Source organism: Nothoprocta perdicaria, unplaced genomic scaffold (assembly GCF_003342845.1).
Source record: "Nothoprocta perdicaria isolate Ctin4 unplaced genomic scaffold, notPer1 scaffold_2, whole genome shotgun sequence".
NCBI lineage: Eukaryota > Metazoa > Chordata > Aves > Tinamiformes > Tinamidae > Nothoprocta > Nothoprocta perdicaria.
The window spans coordinates 556,077-578,503 of NW_020455204.1; the positions used below are offsets into that span (position 1 = coordinate 556,077).

The 22,427-nt window shown below is 42.0% G+C and overlaps 1 protein-coding gene across 3 annotated transcripts in view; it reads right to left on the bottom strand.

The window, feature by feature from the left end:
- The window catches only part of TAOK3 (TAO kinase 3), a 73,472-nt gene that overhangs the window by 32,634 nt on the left and 18,411 nt on the right, over positions 1 to 22,427 (bottom strand). For all 3 annotated transcript variants that reach the window (XM_026037561.1, XM_026037559.1, XM_026037560.1), the window contains exons 3-9: positions 11,954 to 12,052; positions 10,549 to 10,759; positions 5,824 to 5,895; positions 5,559 to 5,660; positions 5,022 to 5,067; positions 4,040 to 4,136; positions 747 to 860 (exon numbers count right to left, since the gene is read on the bottom strand). In XM_026037561.1, the coding sequence (XP_025893346.1) occupies positions 747 to 860; positions 4,040 to 4,136; positions 5,022 to 5,067; positions 5,559 to 5,660; positions 5,824 to 5,895; positions 10,549 to 10,668 (551 nt within the window). In that variant the 5' untranslated portion in view covers positions 10,669 to 10,759; positions 11,954 to 12,052. The remainder of the gene's footprint in view (positions 1 to 746; positions 861 to 4,039; positions 4,137 to 5,021; positions 5,068 to 5,558; positions 5,661 to 5,823; positions 5,896 to 10,548; positions 10,760 to 11,953; positions 12,053 to 22,427) is intronic.

A 22,427-nucleotide genomic window follows, 5' to 3' on the forward strand; every position in this document is an offset into this window, starting at 1 on the left:
CAGGTATGTGAGGGCAGCTACGAGAGGAACAGGGAAATCTGGAGCAGTGGGGAAAATACAGCAGTCCAAGATTGAGGGATGAGCAAGGAGGAGAAAAAAAAAGAAAAAGGAAAAAAATAAAAAGAAAAAAGAAAAAGGAAAAAAATAAAAAGAAAAAAGAAAAAGGAAAAAAAGAAAAAGAAAAAAGAAAAAGGAAAAAAGGAAAAAAAAGCGCAGCAGACCCGCCTGCAAAAATTCAGCCTCTTAACTTTTGGTTCTTCAAAGATGGAGCAGGCTTCCTGCCAAATGCTGTTCAGAGGTTGGGTGATAGGCGACCTCCCATCAACGCCTGGGGCGTCTGCCACAAAATAAATGGAGTGTAAAGCTATGCTGGGCACTATGTTAGGAATGCCAAGCAACAGAGTTTCTTCAAAACAAAACCTAAGTATAGCTTCCAGTCTGCAAAACCAATTAACAAGTTTCCCCTTCTCCAAGGGCTTGCCCAAGTTTCAATATCTATGACACACATCAATAATTTTTTAATGTTATAACGGTCAAAACATTTACTGGTGCCATTTTAAATTGCTGCCAAGCCTACCTCTACTCACAGGCACTGGGGAAGAGTTAGACATGGAAATTTTCCAAAACCACTTGGCTAAGTAGTAAGATATTTTTTTAAATGATAGATATTATTTTCAGTTTGTGAAATACTGCAAATGAGAGAGAACAGTTTTGTCTAGGATTGAAGTATCCTATGTTTTACTTACCAGTAAGGTGTCCCCACGAAAGAATTGGCAGGGCAGACTATAGAGGCAGACCCAAAATCAGCTAGTTTCACTTGACCTGGTTCTGTTAGAAGAATATTTCCAGCTTTAATATCCCTTTAAAAGAAAAGGCATTTCTGGTCACAACAGAAGAACTTTCAAAATATACAGACACACAGGAAATCACTAACTCGTCTCAAGCATTCAAGAAAAAAATCACAACTTTTAGAAATCTATGTCTCGGTCTATTAGACAGACCAAGTATATAACTCGACTGAGGATGGAAACCCAAGTGGTCTCAAAGAAGGGAGGAAGAAGGAAATGCGTCTCTACGATTTAGATGTCTACCCAAATCTGACACCTTAAATAATATCAGACATCTCATTTTCACCACGGAAATGCCTTGGGCTCCCTTAGCTTATTCTTCATACAACTCTCAGATAATTCATACGTTTAAGAGATTAATGATAATGAGACCACTACAACATGAAAGGCACAATATACATCCAGCACCTGTGAACCGTAAATTCTGAATTCCAGCCAGAAGTGAGTTAAATTCAAATTAACTGCCCGTGAAATGCTGACAAAGGTTAAACCAATTACATATATTTTGAGGCACTTAGTAAAGGGCCTATTCACAGTTAGAAACGAATTTATCTAAGCACCATTTACCTTTAATCCCCTGGGCTTCTGCAGGTTTGTCTAACCGAAATATCTTATTTTCTTCCATCCTTTCTAACATGAAAACAGAGGAGCTGCTTTCAGAAATTCAATCTACTTGCATATTGTCCCCTGGAAGTCACCATCTAGTCATGTTCCCTAGAATCCTGAGACAGCACTTTGATAACAAAGGGAAAATAGTATCCTAGGGATGCCAAGGATGCCTCTGCATGACAGCACCTTGGAGATTTGGTTGTGCAAAAGGAGACCTTCACTGTAAATGGTAGGTGGGCAATGGATCTCTGCTTAGTGAGGCTGTTAACACCATACAAGTTATAATGCCTTTGCATTAAAAAAGATGTATTTGTTTACATATACATTAAAAATAGGTAAATGTGTATATATACACACACATGCATGTAGAGATATTTATACAGAGAAGGAAAAAGAGACAGGAGAAAAGAATATATTACGGAAAAAATAGCTTTTAAAATGTGATGATCAAATGTAAGTCCAACATCAAAAATCTCTTATCAATAGTAAGACACCTTCAACACAAACAAGCTACTGGGCATTACCAAACACACTCTGATCCTGTGAAAAACGGGAGGGGGGGAAAAAGTATCTTGTGTTTCACAGAATCACAGAATATTTGAGGTTGGAAGGGACCTCTCGAGATCATCTAGTCCAACCTTCCTGCTCCAGCAGGGACATGCAGAGCATGTGGCACCCGGTGGCATCCAGGCGGGTTTTGAAGACCTCCAGAGAAGGAGCCTCCCCAGCCTCCCTGGGCAGCCTGCTCCATGGCTCTGTCACCCTCACAGCAAAGAAGTTCTTCCTCACATGCACATGGAGCTGCCTGTGCTTCAACTCATACCCATTACCCCTTGTCCTGTCACTGGCCACCACTGAGAAGAGCTTGGCCCCTTCCTCCCTACGTTCCCCCTTCATGAACTTACACATGTTAATCAGATCCCCTCTCAATCTTCGCTTCTCCAGAAAAAACAGGCCCAATTCACTCAGTCTCTCCTCATACGAGAGATGTTCCAGTCCCTTAATTATCTTTGTTGCCCTCCGCTGGACCCTCTCTAGAAGCTCCATGAATCACATATTACGAAATACATTGAATTACTGTATAGGAGTGGAAACATTATAATTTGTGCATCCTGATGCAGTGTCACTGCAGACCCAGAGGGTCAGGCAAACAAAGTCTCTCCAAATTCAGCATGAAGCTGGTGAGACACCTCTGGCTCCAACGGGCAGCACAGAATACGCAAAGCTGGGACAGTCAGAGCCACAGAGACAGGAATCACAATATTTCAGCAGCAGTGCTGGAGCCAGAACCTCTGTTCCTTCATTCCCACGACACTATGGCTTCAAAGCCAACATTATAGTAACTTCCCAGAGAATTTTTGCACACACATAGTGCTCTGAAACAAGCCCAATGGAGCTTGATGGGTTTGATCTGTGTGCCTGATACTTCTGCAGGAAGAGAAGTTCCAGACAATGCCCCATACGTGCAAGAACGAGCACCTCAAACACAGGCTGTCATCTTCATGCTCGTCTCCAGCGCTGTCCTCACTTCACAGCAGCCACCCAGGGCTCAGCAGGCACTCCTGGAGCTAACACAGCCCCACAGGAAAGGCCTGCGCCCAGGGAGAGAGGCGCTGCCCCAAGCGCTGCAGATGCTGAACACGTTACAGCCACACCTGCAAAACCCTCAGTGCCAAGCAGATATATTTGCAAGCTCCAGCTGATCTCACACTGCAATTTAGCAGGAGACAACCTCATTCCGCACTATCCATCCTATGTGGAGCACAGGATTCAAGACCGGCCTTGCTTTTTCCTGCATCTCCACAAGATGGCCCTCTGTTCTAGGTCACCCTCTTTTGGCTTCGCTCCCTGCAGGGCTGGGACACCAAAGCCCTCCCAGCTGCCAGCTTGGGTCCTTTTTTTTTTTCTCCCCCTCCCCCCCCCCCCCATCCATCTATTTTCCCAAGAGCAGGTGAAACTCTGAGGGAAATACCTCAGAAAAGGTATTTTTCTGCTGTGTTAAGAGCAAATATATAAGGGGTCAATCTTAAATCACTCTGATTGAATTTAATTGGCATTCTGGTTTGAATTAATATTTTACATAAATCTCCTTTAATACCTTTGTGTAGATATGCTCTAAGAGGTGATTTTAACAAGTGACAAATAATTCCTGTCTCTGGAAAAAACACCTCACTGTCTCAGCCTCAAATAGACCAATTTTCTGCCTAAAGCCTGCCAGCAGACTACAAAGAAGCTTTTAGTCCTATAAATTAGTCTCACACTGCCTCTTTTTAATGAGTCCTCACATATATTATACGCATCTATCGCTCACCCTTCTCACAGCAAGTCCTTGACATAAAATTCCAATAGTCCTCCAAAAAACAGCAAAAATAAAAAATAAAAAAATACAAAAGATTAAATTTTATTGTTCGCTACCAGCATTCAAAGAGAAAAATCGCTCCATGTCAGAGATCTCTGCACTGGACTGTCCTCCCACTAAATTATTTCAGCCAAAGGAAAGTGTGCCCTAAGAGGTGACACTTTTCATTTATAAATGCACACTGGCATCGGGAGCCAGGTGCCAGTGGCACGGGCAGCCTTACCGGTGAATCTTGGAGTGAGAGTGCAGGTAGGCCAGCCCCTGCAAGGCACCGTGAGTAATGGCAGCAATCTCCACTTCCTGAAGTGGCTTCTTGTGAACTAAGCGGGAAAAATTATGAAGAAAAGGCAAAAGAGGGTTAGGGCGATCTCTCCCAGAGCAAACTTTTTACTTTTTATTTTCAGAAAAGAAAAGGAACCCCCGACTTTGTGAGCCACTAGATGAATGCTGTCCCTGGCATCCTAATTCCCTGCGACCTGGTGGCCATTGGCAGCTTAAAGACACATTTGGGCACGTATTTCATGTCATCTATAAGCACTTTTTCCCCCCTCCTCTTTCTCTCTCATGTGAAGTACTGAGAAGACCAGTTACTTACTGGAAACACAAGAGAGATTTTTGAGTAGAGCTTGCCAAATATACACGAACCTCTTGTTTAGTGTTTCGAAGCACACACCACAGACTCCTAAATATGACCAGCATTTGCCTTTGGCTCATGTATCATAGATACTAAAGACACAGCCCATGAGGAGCATCAGTTTTAACAAACTATAGCTGGGATTCCTTATTCCTCTACAGACCCTATGGTTGCGGTTTTGAGGTCACATTAGTCTCCTGTTTCATAAAACCATCTGTAATTATTCATATAAACTGCCAGACAAGGACAGGAACGGTCTTTCTGGATTCTTATCATGGATATCCAGATAACAGGCAATCTGTTTCAGACATCAGGGATGTGCAAACTACAGGAACATAGTTGTATTCCTTTATACCTTCATTATAGGACAAAAATGTGCATGCCAAGTGCACGCAGCAGTGGCCTCCTGCGATAGCCACAGCCTGCCCTTCATACCACAAACAGAGACAGAATGAAGAAGCACAGAGTGCCCCTTCCATTTGCAAAATACCAGTCTCAGGGAAAACACACTCCCAGCACACTTCAAGGGGGCACTAGTAGAAATAAAACGAAATACTATGTAAAAACTTACCCTCTAGCAAATCAGAGGCTGAACCTAAACAGTATTCCATAACCAACTGCAAGAAAAAAAAAGTAAAAGAAAAAAATGTGTTAAATAATACGGTAGATACTCTCCCACAAACAATTATTATTTAGGTGTCTGAGAAACAGTAGAAAAAATAAAGCTGCAAGTATAAAAAGCGACAAATGACAAAATGCTCTGATAAGCTGCAGCAATATCATGACATTTCACATTCCGCAAAGAAAGCTGGGGCACTGGGAAGTCTATGAGGAGATGCAGTAAAGGATGCCCAATAATAAGGCCAGCAGGTTTGCTTAATCTGCACGAAGATTATGAAACTGCCTCAGAAGCAAGTTTTTCTTCCAATGCCCCAAATTTCCATTCTGTTTAAGTTGCTTGGAAATATCCTCAAATGAAAGGAACTACAAGCAGCATGGGGTGAATACTGCTGCACCTAAAGGCACCATGTACATATTGAATATTTGGTTATTTTGCTGTATGTGTTGTGTTCAGGAAGACCCTACGTGTCAGGCCACGCTCACTCACCCATGCCGTATGCTCTTTCAGGTAACATCCCTTATATTCTATAGTGTTGGGGTGCTTCAGCTGTTGCAGAAACTTGACTTCTTTGATGATATCCTGCCATTTCTATTGAAGAAAACAGAAGATATGAATCATTTATGAGTTTAATCCTTTCGTGATCTCATACCCCACATCTGAAAAAGTGACCTTAAGGCAGTTTTACAACTGGAGGACCAGAGGGGAGCAGTATGTTCCACCCTTTTCACTTTCCACATTAATAATGCCTTACCTCGTTCGTTTGCTTCCCACTGTAGGACATTTTCTTGACTGCCACCACCTCATTAGTGTGGGAATTTGTAGCCTGGAGAAAAAAAAGAAATTGAAGGAAAAATAAGTCTTTTTTTTTTTTTCCTTCTTCTTCCTCCTGTCACTGTGGAGTCAACTGTGCCTTTGGCAAACACAGATGTCTTGTCCTGTGTCACACCTGGCAAACTCCTGTGCTGCAGGACGTCTCCTTCATGATAAGGTTTACCAGTCATGACCACCCTCCTTAACTTCATCTATGTGTGCAAATCCCCTGACCCCCTCAGTCCTTGCTTCACTCGTTACCTCTTTGCCGAGGCACAAACCAAAGTCACAACCTGGGAGAACACACAAAACACAGGTTTACTGGAACCGCAGTAAAAGCAGTTTTAGATAGACCTTGGGAAAAACATTAGCCCAGGAAACAGAGAGATGTATGAAAATCTGCACTTTCATCCCAAAACAAAGCACTGATATCCTCAAGCAACTATTTCTGTTTTCAACTTCAAGATGGCTCTTTGTTTTGGAATTTAGCTCCATTTAAAAAATAACCTTCCTCTCACTGCACATCCTTTCATTTTAAAATAATGTCATCTTTTGGGGGGTTTTGCATAGCAAAGGGGGAAATTATTTTACAATCACAAAAAGAAAAACCCAGCCAGTGTAAGTTCTGTTTGACCCAACAAATGAAAACAAATTTAAGTTGTAGACACAATTACAATGAAGACTGTCATCAGGACCATAAAGGACTACACAACAATCTGGCAAAGCGAAATGTCCTTTGGGTATCCACCTCAGGAGATCAAAAGGACAAATTTCATCTAAAATTTTGGTGAAAGTTTTTCATCATATTTATCACGGAGAAATTTAAATTTCTAAATATTCCAGTGGACTTACTAATCTGCACTAATATGCTTAAAACACTGTGTCGAGCTAACCAAATACACATGCAAGGGCTCCAGCACGACAGCGAAGGCATTTGCACCTTGAAAAATTCTTCCTTTCCCTCAAAACCAAACTCCCTGGTTGGTGTTAAGACAAAGGCTGCATCAAGATTTTAGTTGCATTATATCTAGTTTTGGTTCCAAAAAAAGTGTAAGATGAGATAGATGCGCCACGGCTGCCTTGGTGCACTTGCATTCAACATCAGACTGCCCTCAAATGATTATTCTTCACAGGCTGATGGAGCTCCTTTTCTGCTGTGCAAGCAAGGTAGGTTTTTGCGACTTAGCTACAGCTCAAGGCAACCTCCCGTTGGTGAAGAATTGACCACCAGAGAGTTTTCCAGAGCTACTACAAAGGAATGGCTTTGAAATAGCAAATGGAGTAAGTGTAATCCACTTCTCTTCGGAAATTGGGTCACCTAATGTAGGCAATCTGTATCTAGTTGTTCTCTTGACTGTCAGCAGCTAAACACACGCTATTGCTCTTTATCTACAGGCAAAATATTAAATCCAAACCTCAATTGTGGAAACAAATTTAAAGGCAGACTGCAAAAATCTCAGGACATTTGGATTTTCCACAAAGATTGCCAGCCCCCAAACGCCACCTATGTTGATGCAAAAACGCACATCTTCCAACAAATCCTTTGGAGAGCTGATAACCAACTCATGCAGTTCAACAAGCCGATGGATTTGCTGTGAATCTGGAGCAGTTACAAGGCTGCCTCCAGCCTGCTCATCAGAAAGCAGTGCCTACTGAAAAGCCTTTCTTCCTGCAGAAGCGACCAGCAAAGCCACGTCTTGCACAAGCCTACACCCGCAGCAAGACCTGAGGTTTATTTTCACACTGCTCACTTCTTTTCTGTCACTGATATGTAATGCTCAGCTCTTATTTTTGCTTTCTTCACTGAAGAGCTGAGCTTCAAGCTGCAAATTAACCCTTGCAGAGAGTGTGGGTACTACACTTGAGTAATAATGCATTAATCAAAGATATTTTGTGACGCTCACATTGACTTCAGTGGTGCAGGGTGAACCAGAAAACTACTGCCCTTAACAGAAGCTGATATTCATCTGCTTAGCAAAAGCCTGACACCAGAAAAGGTGAAAATCACAACCTGCTCTTCTCAGGGTAACCTTCAAATAAATTACAGAAAGTGGGAAAACAAATTGCTTTTGGAGAAGACAAAACCCTTCCTTACCACTCATCACTCCAAGCCAGCACCTAAAATGGGAATGTCAACAGGAGAGTTAATGCTGGTGTCCTGAACAATCCTCCAAGGATTTCTGTCTCTCGCAGTCACTCTGGATGCCTTCACGGCAGCCTAAGAAGCTCTCCCGTTTCTGCTCGTCAAACCTCCATTATTCACCCCGTTCTCATTTGCTTTATCACTCTTCCATTCAGAGCCCAAGTCTAACGAGCTTATTATTATTTCTGATGAAGCTATGCTTTTGAAATCAACTACAAATTTTACCTAGTCAGCATTTAGTTTCAAAACTTTGTAACAAGCAACAAACTTCTCAGCCTTCGGATATGCAAAGCAGCATTTCTTTCTGCCCGGAAAAGAAATCTGACATTATTTATCTTGCCACGCATGGGCAATACGCACGCAAACAAAGCCGCTTGCAAAACTAAGCCTGCATTTAAGTTTATAGTAGAACATTGTAGTAGTTCACCCCACTAAAACCAACCACCACAAAAGCAGAGAAGCAGGGAAAGAACAGAAGACTGTTCTTGGGGTCAGTTAGCAGAGAAAAGAGCAAGGCGCTAAGCACGTAGCCATCTTCCCAGCACCTAGGCTTTGACTCTGAAAAGGATAAGAACATGTCCCAAGTGGACACCAAAATCACCTGAACGTCCTGAGAGCTACAACCCCCAACTCCTCCACTGTTTTTAATGGGATTCTTCCCACGTTCTGGATGGCCATCATGTACCAGCTGGAGACACAACCTTTCACCACCACTGCTGCTGCTCCTTTTGCTTTAAAGGTGGATGTTCTTTCCACAGCTGTCTCAGGTTTTGTGAGTAGCCCCGAGGTTTAAACTGGAGGACATTCATCCTACAGGCTTCATATTTATGTTTATCACATTTCTTTAAATCTCACTTCTGATATTTCCCTTGGAACACTGAGCTTAAGCACAGCAGGGGGACCACCACCACACAGCAAGAAAGCCAATTTCTCTTTCAAGATTGACATCTGCTGTGAAGTCCAAACACGTACTTCAGAGTGCCCTGAAAGCCAATGCACTTCAGGGAAAACAAGTAAAAAATAAAAAACTTGGCTCATTAGCTGATAATGATTTGGCTCAGAAATTTCAGTAAGGAAAACTCACACAAATATTACTCCCTTCAATTTTCTGATGGGAAAAAGGTCCCACAGATGTCTCTTTACAAAACAGACCATCTCTAGAAATATTATCACTTATAAGTGATGGGAGATGGAGGGGGGACCTGCCACTTAGGCAGCCCTGCTCCTTTCACGGTTTTTGATGCATTGCTCCATTCTCGATGCCAAGCATGTCCAGATGCCCACAAATCCTGCAATGACCGAGATGTGATCTGTGTCCCTTCCCTCACTCCAAGATGCTCTGGGGTCAAGATGCAAGAAGGGCTACCGAAGCTTTTAAAAAGGAGGGAAAACAAACCCTAGACACATGGCAATCCACGTGTAGCAGGGAAAAGCTCTAACATCAGCAATGTGACAGAAGCAGAGACTTCCTGAGGCCTGGGCTGTTGTGCAGCCACAACTACACAGGAGTTAAATGAATTCCCATTGGTGCCTTACGAGGACTCCAAAAGACAATTTTCTGTGTGTTATGAGCTTCATACACAGAAAGCAGAGCTTGAGTTTAAAACAGTGGCAGAAAAATGGGAGACATACAATGGAAAAGTAAAGATTTCAGTTTATATATTCCAGAATTATACCTTAAACTCACAACACCCCCCACATATATTGCTTATCTGAAATAAAAATAGAGTCCTCTATTTTAAGAGCAGTTCCACGAACATTTCCCTCACTGCGTAACACTGTATAAAAACAGTGAATTGGAACAGAGTGCCTGTAAATAATTCATGCTGGCTACGACCATCTTCCACTGTCACAGATGTAAGGCTGCATATCTAAACTCTGCCAAGTCTGATATTCAGAAATCTAAATTCTATTGAACTTGACCTTCTATTGATCATCACACAACCTCCTTTCCCATGGAACTCTCATTTCTCCTAAGATTTTCTCCTTCTTTTTGCCTGCAAGCAGTTGCTGTTGAAGACGGTACGTATGTGATGACAAAGCAGAATGACATTTAAAAGACGTCTAACTCAAAGCTACTCAAAGACCTGAAGGCAGTTTTGATACGACTTCTACAGTATCTTTACTCAAGCAAACACAATGCCAATTCATTAACAAAAGTGGCTTTTAATGCCTATTTTGAATGTTAATTCACTGGATCTATTAATTTGCAACAATTTAGAAGGATATGAGCACCAAGCAGAATATCTTGAAATTCCCGTTCAACAAATTATTTTCCAACTGCTTAAATTCAACTTTCAGCATCTGAAAGGTTGCATGTACTCTTCAGACTGCAATATCAGCTGCTACAATATACACTAGCTGTAACATTAACGAGCTCCACAGTGCTCATATATTTTTAGATATCCTAACACATAAAAAGTACTAAGAGCTAGAAGGACATTCACTTTTGTAAGTGCCAAACGTTTATAAAATACCACTGAAAATAATTTGGTTTTCCGAAATGTTAAGCACTATACTTACAAAGTAAACTGCTCCAAAGCTTCCATGGCCGATTTCATGTAAACCCACAAATATTTCTTCAGGATCATCTTTGTAGAACAGGTCAGCTATTTCTGGGTCCTTTGGCACCCCTTTGCGCATGTTGAACAGTTTTAGGAACTAGGTCGCGCTTTCGATTCCCAATCGACTTCTTCCTTCATCGACAGCGTAGTTTGTAGACAGCATTCAGCACCTGAGGAAACCATTCATCTTTAGTGTGTTCTTTTTGCACATGTTCCTTTCTTGCTGCTTTGACAGCAAAACGAGAGGAAACGCTTTCAGAAGCAATAGATTTCAATATTGTTTCCGTCAGCTAATTCCTTTTAATTATTAGTCTAATTTAGATATAGAGATTAAAAAGCATTCATTGAGTATAATAGTGCTTATCTCACACAGGAAGCAAGTGCTGTAGCTACACTAAAGTCCACTTGAAGACAAAAGACCTGTTGCTATGCAAAACATCCTGTGATTTGAGTTTGTTATTCTTAATGCTGGTCCCCTGATGTGTCATTTTTTAGACTGTCACTATTGTTCCTTCTACTTTTTTTTTCCCCTCCTGTTTACTTTATTTCTGTGCCCTCTTGTCACCTAGTGCTAATATAAGAGTTAGTTTCTATTTCACAGAACTACCTTAAAAAAAAAAGTCCTTTAGCTTTAATTGCTGTATGACTAGCACTACTGACTGGGTTTTGATGACTCCCAGGACACAGAACTGCTTTTGAAAAATCCCAGACTCCCTCCTATAGAGCAGATCTTTGCTTCCTTTCTATCTTTCATTACTACAGACCTATGATTAGCCCAAAACTGAGCTGCAATTAAATGAAAATTTAAAATATTCATCCCAAAAGTTTGATTTGCAAAATTAAACTGCTGGACAGCTTCATGTTTCCAAACAAAACAATCTTTAAAAGAAAAAAAAAAAATCAGTCCTTGTCACAAAGGAATGATGGATGCACCTATCCAGCTGCTTTTGCCTTCTGAAGCCCAGCAGATGATCTGCAGGTGAGTCAACCAGAGCAGGTTCTAATCACTGTCGGAAGAATGCTCAGAATTATATTTCCAGATATACAGGTGGGAACCTTACTGGTATCATAGCTCTTCCAGGCATAAAAGAAATGAGACTTCCAAAAATATGTGCCAAAACAAGCAGCACACATCATGTTATAAATCAGCATAACATTTGAAAAAGGACTGACTGAAAAGCAACAATTAGATAAAATAGACTGAACATTAGAAACTTTAGTAGGTTCCAGGCTGCAAGTGCCATCCAAACAGAATGGTGATGGAAGAGGAGCATAATTCTGGTCTGAGAGAGAGAGAGGCGCTTCTTGGCTCAGTATTACAAGCAGTGGAGCAACACACAGTAAATTCTGGTTCATCAACCCACCTGGGTAACTGTGGCACAAAGCATGCTCTGTGGCTTAGACTCCTTTCAGCAGCAGTCACGTGCTCTGTTCTCTCCCCAAGGTCTATGCACACCCTTATTCTGCAAAGAAAAACAAATATCATAACTTAAAAATATATTCCAGTCTTTTTGTACTTCAAACTATACCTAAAAATACTGCATTTAACAAAGCCCACTGCCTAACAAGAGCTCACTTGGAAGTGCAGGTAAAAGGAATATGGACAACACAGGGGAGTGATCTCTCTTTAGTGAAGATACCTCCTGCGTAACCTTCAGGCTCATGCTAGATGTGATAGGAAGAAAAAGAGGTTAAATGCTAAATTCTTCCAGCTGGAGCCATCAGCTGAGATCATGCCCAGGATGCTCACAGGTAAGGATAGGGCTGGCTGCTGTCACAGAGGCCTTCCAGCATTAATGCCACCCTCTAAATGTGCATCTTTTATTAAAACAGAGACATATTGGCAGCTCAAAATTAACTTGCCTTCATAAGAGATTACCAAAATAGCCACATCCATAGGAAAAACACTTCACAAGTATAGCAGGCTGCTAAAGCTGCCTGCTAAAGCTGCTGAAGCTACCAAAACATTTACAGTATATACTTGATTTAATGACCAAAGATAAGTTGCCTTCACATTTATTAGGAAAGAACCTTGAACACACAGTAATAAAACTGACCTGTTAAAAAGTTATTTGAAGACCTCAAAAAAAATGTGCAACATTTTAGCTAAAGTCAGCAATGTTTAAATAGAAAACAAATGATTAAAAACACAGATGAATTATATGATTATTCACACTCAGCTGGTGGACCTCACCCAAAGGTGCTATATTTACTACATGCCTCCAGACATGGGCAAAGAATGTGGTCTTTCAGGTCTGGCATCCTCCAGCCAAGTGAAAAGTCCATCTGGCTTTAGAACAATAAAAGCAGAATAGGGAAAGAAAACAATTTATTCATCCCTAGTCAAACAAATTTCTCTGACATAACCAAAGTCTTTTACATTACCAACACTGTGGTTCCTCACGTTTTTAAAAATACAGATGCTTAAAAGAAACCTCTGAGTAAAGCAGTGCTCCCCAACGCACCTGCCACGAGCATCTGCAGGAGCCGGGCTTGTCCTTGCGACATTCCTAGGGAGAAGATAAACCAAAGCAATCGCCTAGTCCCCATTTCCTTCTCTTCATGTTCATTAAAAATAGCTTAGTGTAATACCTAGGGAAAATATTTAATACAAACGGCATCTCTTCCAGAACTTTGCAGTGGGCAGCAGGGAAATGACACACACAAATCTCTTATTGCTACATCCAATATTATTATCTGAATTTTACTGTCATTGTTGTAGATTAGAAAATTGCTGGGGAGTGAGGACTGGATTTTAAAGGTCTGTAATTACTCCACGTACGTCCCTGTGCGTAAAGGGCTCTTGTATCCAGATGCCAGAGCGTTTCCACGAGGGGACAAGCCCTGAATGGAGGAAGTCTTTGAGACCACCTGGCCGAGTTCCAGCAGACGACACAACCCAACGAGACCTTCTTGCTTTGGGGTGAAGTTGGAGAAATGACTGAAGAAACTAGCACAGTTTAAACGCAAGAAAAATTCAAGTCCTCGACTTGCATAGAAATGAAACATCAAAACTTAACTTGGGAGTTCTTTCAAGCAGACCCAAACTACCCATCCTTCTAAATATTCCATATATCTAAAACTACACAAAGATATCTTCCTTGTGCCACAAGGAACTCCCCAGCTGTCACCTAGACGGGAAGGCAACATCAAGAACCAAGCGCTCGGATACACTTGCAGCAGCTGAGGGGCCCTGTCCCAGATGGGGACCCCTCTGGGCAGGGACACCGGGGACAAGCGCAATGTGGCCCTCGCCCATTACCTTAACTTGCTTTCATAAAAGGAGCACCACTTCAAGTCTTAAACTGGCAACTCTTCCTAGCCTGCAGGAATAGTTTGTCTCAATGCAAAATATCAGCAGTCACAAGAGCCAGGAGCCAACAGCAGCCTTTTCTCCTCAAGCTTCTCCCACAGAGAGAGACACGTGTATTTTTTTGCAGGGGACAACGCGCACAAAGGCACATCTGCAGTTAATGAGAAGTTTAATTTCTTAACTGAGAGCAAAACTTTAGACTCTCCAATCAAGCTCCATCACTTTCAGCCTTTCTTTCAGTTTCAAGGGCTCCTATGAAAAGACAGAAGTGCCAAGACTTCATTACAGGTCAGAGCTGGTCGTAGCCAACTCAGTTTCAGGCAGTGGCCGTACCTAAAATCCCTCTGATATATCCAGGTTTTAAAGCATCACCTCTCCCAGGGGATCTCATCTACTGCAATAATTTTCCTGATGCAGAACGAAGGTTGTTTTGTCTCTGCAGGGAGCCCAGGAGCACCCGTGGTGGTAAGAGCAGTTAAGCCTGGCTTCCCCTGCTCGCTATGGCTCAGCTCAGACTCCAGCACACTCTAAAGGGGACGAGGTTTGACCCGCTATTTATAGCGTTATCATCAACTGGGCAGCTGCTAAAAAACAAAATAAAATCACACAATGTTTTAATGATAAAATTGAGAGGAGGCTCTGGATGGGTTAACACCTCAGACAATTAGTCTAATTAGGAAAATTGTTAGAAGTAACAAAAAAATGGGTAATTCCAGATTTTGCCTGCAGGTAGCATTTTAAGAATGAACTGGAATTCAGTGCATGACAGAGCAATGCATCATAGCTTTCAGTGCCAAAATACTTGTCTCCTATAGGCAACAGTCCCTGAAATCTTCTCCCTGCTTTGCTGAACAGGTAAAACAGTAGCTACCCAAGATAACAGAGTAGAATATTCAAAAAACTTAAAAAAAAAAAATCTATAATACTATACAGACATTAAAGAGAAGAAAAACCACTAACTCCAAATGAGGAAAAAACCCACCATTCTTCACAAGAAATGTATAATGGAGAAAACAAATCATGACAGCAAGGGACACTAAGTGACACTTTCTAACTGGCCTTGAGTTAAATTTAAAGCAATGTAATGAAAACAGGTATGCCCTTATATTGCTGAAAGATAAGTAACAGTATAACATTTTCATGATCAATCGCATTTCTTTAATCATTACAAAATCTGAGTGCATTAGTGTGGCTTTGCAGGTTTGAGGAGCTTAAACTCTTAAGTAACAAAATAAACTTCACATGGTTAAAGAAGTAAAGAAACAAGCTTCTTGCTCTAAACAAGATTTCATTAGTGTTTCACGACAGCACCTTCGAAATAATTCAAGAGTACATTCACAAGGGAAAAAAAGATACACAAATCAGATTTAAAATCCTGATGTGCAGAAGGCCAAGCAACATCATGCAGCGAGATGAAAGTTTCATGCAAGATTCATCTTCTCATCAAAGCATCCCCAAGCCTCACATACGGATCATAAAGCTGAAGAGAAAGAGAGATTTAAATGCTAAAAGCAACTTAATTATCATGCTTCCATAGTGCTCTGCACAACTATAAACTCCTGACTGCCCTATGTGCTACGCACAGGCACAGAGAAGCCAGATAATTTACTTACAAAGTCTGGAGAGGCACCAGCAGCCTCCGTTTCCTACATATAAATGCAACCGCCTCCAAAGAGCCACATCCATTTTGCATTTTAATGCTATTTTTAGGTATTTTAAAATAGTTTCTATTTTGACTGATGCGTAATCCAAAAAAAACCACAACCCTAACTGGAAAAATCTATTTCCACGGCTGCAAATGTCAAGTGTCCGGCACGATGCTCTGCCCAGGCTGGCGCTGCAAGTGCCACCGGAGCGGGAGTCTCCGCGGCGGGCGCAGCTCTGGGAGCTGCGAGGGCAGCTGGACCCCAGATGCCTAATGAGGCAGCAGGCACAGCTCGCTCTGCCCTTCAGAAATAGCGTTCCAAATTATATGAAATTATTTGCTCTAACAAACGCGACAGGTTGAAAAAAATCTGTTTCTATGACATGAAGATTTGATCCTCAGAAGCAAGTCAGAAACTGAAGACAGGTGATTTTTAGTGAGGGGAAATACATATATATTTATACATGAAAAGCTTATGATGTGGTTTGCAGCAAAAGGTGTTTTCATTGTACAAATGCAGGACAGTGAACAAGATCATCTGCTGCAAGCATGTGTTAGTGAAGGCACCTATAACATATATGGTCATAACACTGGCCAACTTTGAAAACAGTTTTCTCTTAAAAAAACAAAACAAAACCAAAAACAAAACAAAACACCCCACACTCTCTTGCTCTTAGCACTAGGATCTCATAGTAGCACTCTCAGAACATGGGGAAAAAAGACACTGAACCAAATAGCGGGTTTTTTCCCCCTTGGCTTTTCACAGACAGATCTTACAGAGACAACCATGAAGCACGTTCCTCATCACTCGAAGAAACTCCATGTTTTATACGATGAGCTTCCTATTAAAAAACAACACGAATTTATTAACAAGGGAGCACGTTGCACTGCGCAGCTCCCACCTCTGTACTAGGCACTGGGCACTAGGTTGTCCTCTTCGGCATGAAGCTGCAGGAGGATTTCCAGCCCTCTCGGCGCCGCTCGCTCGGGAAGCGGCGCAGGGGACCCAGCACCGCAGAGCATCTGCCCCAACCTCCCGGGCCCATCCGGGGGCTCCCCCTGCTCTCACCCAGAGCCCCGTGAATCTCTCCCAGCCACACGCGTCTCCTTTTATAGATCTCCTTCCTTCCTGCCGTCCTCGGTGCCAGCCGGAGATAAGGCCTTAGGAAACAGCCTTTTTTGACTGCTTGGGTTTATCGCTCGTGCGCAGCGCCTCTCGCACACCCAGCTCCCTTCCTGATCTATTCACAGGCACTGCTGCAACCATTAACCTATAGAAAAAGAATTTTTTTCCACACTTGCATCATTAAAAATGACTACACCATGTCATTCAGGTCGTCCTGAGTCTACTTCTCCTGAAGACTGAACACAAAGAAGTTAATGGGGAAAAATGCTCAGAGTCCGTTATTAGAAGAGGCCAAATTTAATCTAGCAGGTACTAGTTAACACAGAGCCCGGGATTAACGTTACATGGCTTCCCCAGTTGATTCTTTTTTTCACATCTGCATTTTTTTTTTTTTTTATGGTTAGGAATAAAGGATACACGTAGAGGCCAACTATGGATGCCCAATTTCCAAGACATCCCCATTTGTTCATGACAGCACTCGGGAAGGGAACGTCACCACCCGCTAGGCCAAGAGCAAAGCGTTTGATGGCCAAAATCTACAAGTCAAAGATGACCGAAAAGGGTAGATATTTCATTTCCTGAGTAGCCTCACAGAAAACAAGAGTAATCCGGTGCTTGAGGATAAATCCACAGATGTTCCGGAGCTGTCAGGACAGCCGGAGGCTGCACCAAGGAGGCCCACGCAGCAGGGTGGTTATTCCTGATGACCAAAGATAGGACTAAAAGCAGATAAATGGACCAAACAAACACAGTATTGGGACCACTATCACACATTTACATCTCTCCTGGCATCTCCATCAATTCTTCTCTGACTGCAATTCAACAGAGAAAATATATATATATTTCACTTGGAAATATGCCTGCACAAATTTAGCTAGTTAAAAATAATAATAATTAAGCACATTTGGGAAAAGCTTGAAAAGGAGATGATTTCATCCAGCCCCTCTTCCAGCAGCTCCTCTGGCAGGGGAAAAAAAAAATAAAATAAAAGACAGCCAAGCAATTTTATTCTAGTTCAATGCTTTTTTCTGCACCAATTAAAACACAAGATATAAGGCACACAGTTGGGAGACCTTCTGCAAAGCCTGGTGAGCAGCTCCACAGTGGGTTATAACACAAACATTTTGAAATAAAACTTAACCTGTATTTAACTGCATTATATATCCCTCCTTGTCTGTGTATGTGCCTGTCCTAGCTTAGCAAGGCATGGAAACCATCCAGGAATCCAAGAGAGGAGGTTTTTAGTAGCGTTTTGTGAACTGCTTTCAGTCATAACCTCCTGCTCTTTCCATCATGTTGGCACAGCTGCTTGTCACTCACCGTATCGAAAAACACCACCAAAAAATGCTTCGTTTTCTCACCAATTAGCTCCCCAGCCCCATCCCACGTCCATCCGTGCAAACTGCTCCGCCAATGGAAACAAGTACTTTAAATGATTAAAAAAATAAATTAAAAATAAATAAAAAGAGAGAGTTAAGATTGAAGTTACATCTCAACCTACTGGGCCTTCATTCACATTAAATAGGAATATTCAGCACTCAGAGATATAGTAACTGGGTAACAGATCAGTGAAGATCTGCAATTTTTTGTATTAGGTCTGTTATTTTCTTGGGATTAATCAGATCAAAAGAAGCTCTTTGCTTTAATGCAGACTTTTGGCCTTTAGCTGCTTTAACCAAAAAAAGAAAAAAAAGGTCCTAAATTAGCACAGGGAAAATGCTTCACTGGGCACTGGAATCCAAGGTTAAAAAATTAAACTCGAGTCTTGAGCAGACAACGCTCTGGAGGTGAGCCAGGAGCAATCCTTAGATAGTCCCAATTCCAGCTGGAACTGAAGGGAGAGCAGCAAATTCAGCCACTAAACACGCACCTGGAGTGGATCTGCAAGCTGCATGGTGCCTGTCTTGCAGGATATTTGCTTATTTTGGTTATTTTTCTTTAATACTGCCAGTCACAAGGAATCACTACACAGTTTTTTACTGCGATACTGCTGCCCCTCTTAAATAATCTATGCTTAAATTCCGTTTTCCCCCACTCGAAACCAGTAATACAGCCAATTTCACCGCAGGTCCCAGGCTCAGGCCCATCCTTGGGCTGCGAGGGAGAAGCCTCGGCCTGAGGACAAAACCCTCCTCGAGAGGACAAGAAGGAAGGCTGAATTCCTCGGGATGGGACCGGTTCCCTTCCGGACAAAAAGCCGGATGGGTCTCCCAGGAGCCCGTGGCCCTTTCGGGAAGGTTGCTATGGGAACGGTGCCTGTCGGCAGGCGCGCGGCTCGGGCCGTACGCAGGGCCCGAGCAACGCGGTCCTGCCAGGGCAGCTTTCAGCCCGAACACGGAGGGCATTGGGGTCCGTTGTCATTTCCAGTGGCCATCAGCTAAGCCTGGATGCAGCCAACAAATTATTAACAAAGATCAAGTTAAATTTCCCCGGTTGCAGGACAAGCTGGTGGAAACATCTAAAGACTCACATAGCCCACGCCAGAAAGATGCTATGTGGGGAGAAAAACCATTAAGTGCTGGCCCAGTTTGCCCAGTAAGGGCCTACAGCGCGTCAGGATGTCGCAGACCTGCGGAAAGGCGACGGCTCCGCACAAGGCAGAGGTGCCTCCCACACTGGCAGCCATTCCAAGGAGGCACCGGTGCTCAGGAATCACCAGGGCCCAGCAGGAGAAGTGCAGGTCAGAGGCAGAGCTACACCAAGAAAATATAAGAGAATAAAAGAGTATCAATGGAAATATAAGAAGAAATGTAAAAGAAAAATCTAGAAGTATAACTGTTTCTGTAAGAGCAGCAAGCAGGGTCTGTCAATGTTGATACTCCATCACAGACTGTAGTAGCCAAGAATTCAGCTCCAGGCTTAAATACTTAAATACTCCAGGCTTAAATACCGAACTTAAAAAGTTCGGGTGCTGTTACTGCTGTCGAACACGACTGGGTTCTGTTTCCACTGTAATGAGGAGCAAAGCCACCAACTTGTCCGTAAGGGACGTCACCAGGCTCCACAGCTTCATCAGTCAATGGGATTACACACGATTAAGGCAGAGGTATCAACATCCTTGTGTTCAAACCAAACTTGAGTGAATTCCAGCAACCTTCAGGGCAAATCATGGATGAGGATAGGAAGCAGCTCTAGAGTCTTTTCCTTCATTATTTCTGTCAAACTTCTGGGGCAAAAAAAAAAAAAAAAATTCATATACTTGTGGAAAGGAAAAAGTCACTTTTTCCTTTGTTTTCATCTAACACACAAATTCCAGCTCTACTTTCTAGAGCTCCTTGGAACTGTCAAACGTATTCCAAGGATGTTCTGGGAACCAGCATCAGTATTTCAAGCTGGTTACTATGGATAATACACTGATGAAAACACCAAGTAAGAGCAAATTCCAGCGCTATTGGGAAGCAACTCGGTCACTACTGACCTTATTTACTGGTCCCCGCTGGCAAGAGGGTACATTTAACCACAGCCAAGGCTAAAGCCAAGAAATCCATTTGCATCCCAATGCTCACGGGGATTTCATAATTCAGTCTAAACAATTTCTGTGTAAATGAGGCTTATACAGATTCGGAGCACATAGAAAGAAGCTGTGCCAAGGATGAGCAGCCACCACAGGTCTGCGTTTCTGCTCCACATGCCAAGTCTCTCTATTTGGGTTCTGGTTTCCCTGAGCAAGAGCAGAGACGCTGCAATATTACATATACAAAATAAGCAGACATCTGCACCATTCCTCTGGATTAAAACACAGCAGTTGGAGTAACTAAAACCCAGTGATGTCACAAGATAAAGGCTTAAACACCACTTAACCACTTCAAGATTTGTTTATTTGGACAGGTAGTCTCAGAGTTACTAAAAGTTAATGTTACAGTGCGAGCTAGACTTTTGCTTCTTTATATCCTCTGCTGTAACAAGATTTTCTTGGAGAAAGAAAAATAAAATTCTACAGAGCCTAATTTCAACAAAAGTTCCTCATTTTCTATTAAATATATATTTATATTCCTCCAATATTTTTTCTGTAAACCTTGTCAGCTGAAATAAGGAAAGCTGTCTTTAATAGCACAATGTAATTTCAGTGTCATAAACTAAACTGAAATCCCATGCAATTAAGATGACAAACTTTTCCAGAGACAAACAAAAACCCCCAAAACCAAAAAGAGCAGTCCTGCCGAATAAAGCTTCTACAGTCTATCCATCAATAAGATATTGACACCCTATTTGTTATCTTTAACTAAGTGAAAATAAAGCCTAAATGGAGATTAAATAATGAGGGTTTTTTTCCCTCTTTTTTTTTTTCTTAAATCTAACGATATCTAAACTTAATTGCTAGGATATCTAAGCTTAACTGCTACAGTGAAGCTTTCATCACTATTAACTTCTTTGCCAAGCATATTTTCCCCTGCAGGCAATGCTCTTGGACTTAAATCGGCAGCAGTCAGTCATTTCTGTCAGTCTATTCAAGTTCTGCTTTCTATTAAGGATGACAAAAGTACTTTAGTACCACAAGTGCTGGATAAAACTGCTGTTTGACCACATTTTATTCTGTTCACTGTTCATGTCCGAGAGTAATAACCACGAAAACCAGACCTTCATCTTCTGGAGTAGCCATACATGGTACGATTTCCTCTTAGAAACAAGTATCTCAAACAAGATCTGTATCTTTTAAGGCAAACTCAAAATTACAGCCTTGAAAAAATTACAGTGAGATTAAGACAAATTCTCCAGAAACTGTTTAATTTTGAGACAAATTAAAAAGAAATCTCTGCAACCATTCTTACTTCATTACTGCCTTCTTTTCCATGTAATATTTCACCATTAATAATTAATAATCCATTAACAATTCTTGGAGGAAAAGCATGGGTCTCTGTTGGGAAGAAGTAGCAGGGTCTGTGGGATTTGTGACTTTTTTTGCAATATATTTATTACGCAGTATCTCAATACACGAAGAAAAATTTACTTACAAAGATATTTATAAGGTGCCAAATGCACCGAACATGCCCACAGGATACAGGTTTTGTGCTGCTTGATAATGCTCAGCGTTGCACTTAAGATATTTATGCAGGAAAATGCCAGTGATCATGACAACACCAATGTTAGGACTCATTGACTTGGGCAAACAAAAAAGATATTTCTACAGGAAAATTAATCTTCCTCTCACTTGACTTCTGAGAAATCTAAAACTCTGCTTTTGCAGGTGGTAGAAAACAGAATATTTTACCTGACTGGGAGTATTTTCATGGCAATTTCACCATCCTGGTCCAAACTTCCACCATAAATAAGTAAATAAAGTGCATTCCTATTTATCCATGAAGGGGCCATTAAGGGCATTCTATTTCTTGTGCTAGAGCTTAAAAGGTTAAAAATTGAAGCCCACATAAAGGACTCCATACAGATGCCTGTTAATTCAAAACCCCTGTTAACCCGGTTACTTCACAGAATGGTTGAGACTGGAAGGGACCTTTAGAGACCATCTAGTCCAACTCCCCTGCTCCAGCAGGTACACCCGGAATATCGGTCACCTGGCTGTATCCAGGTGGGTTTTGAAGATCTCCAGAGAAGGAGACTCCACAGCCTCCCTGGGCAGCCTGTTCCAGGGAGCAAGGAAGTTCTTTGCTGTTCCCTCACAGCAAAGAAGTTCTTCCTCACATGCAGATGGAACTGCCTGGGTTTCAACTTGTACCCGTTGCCCCTTGTCCTGCCGCTGGCCACCACCAAGACGAGTTTGGCCCCTTCCTCCCTATATTCTCCCCTCAGGCAGTTATA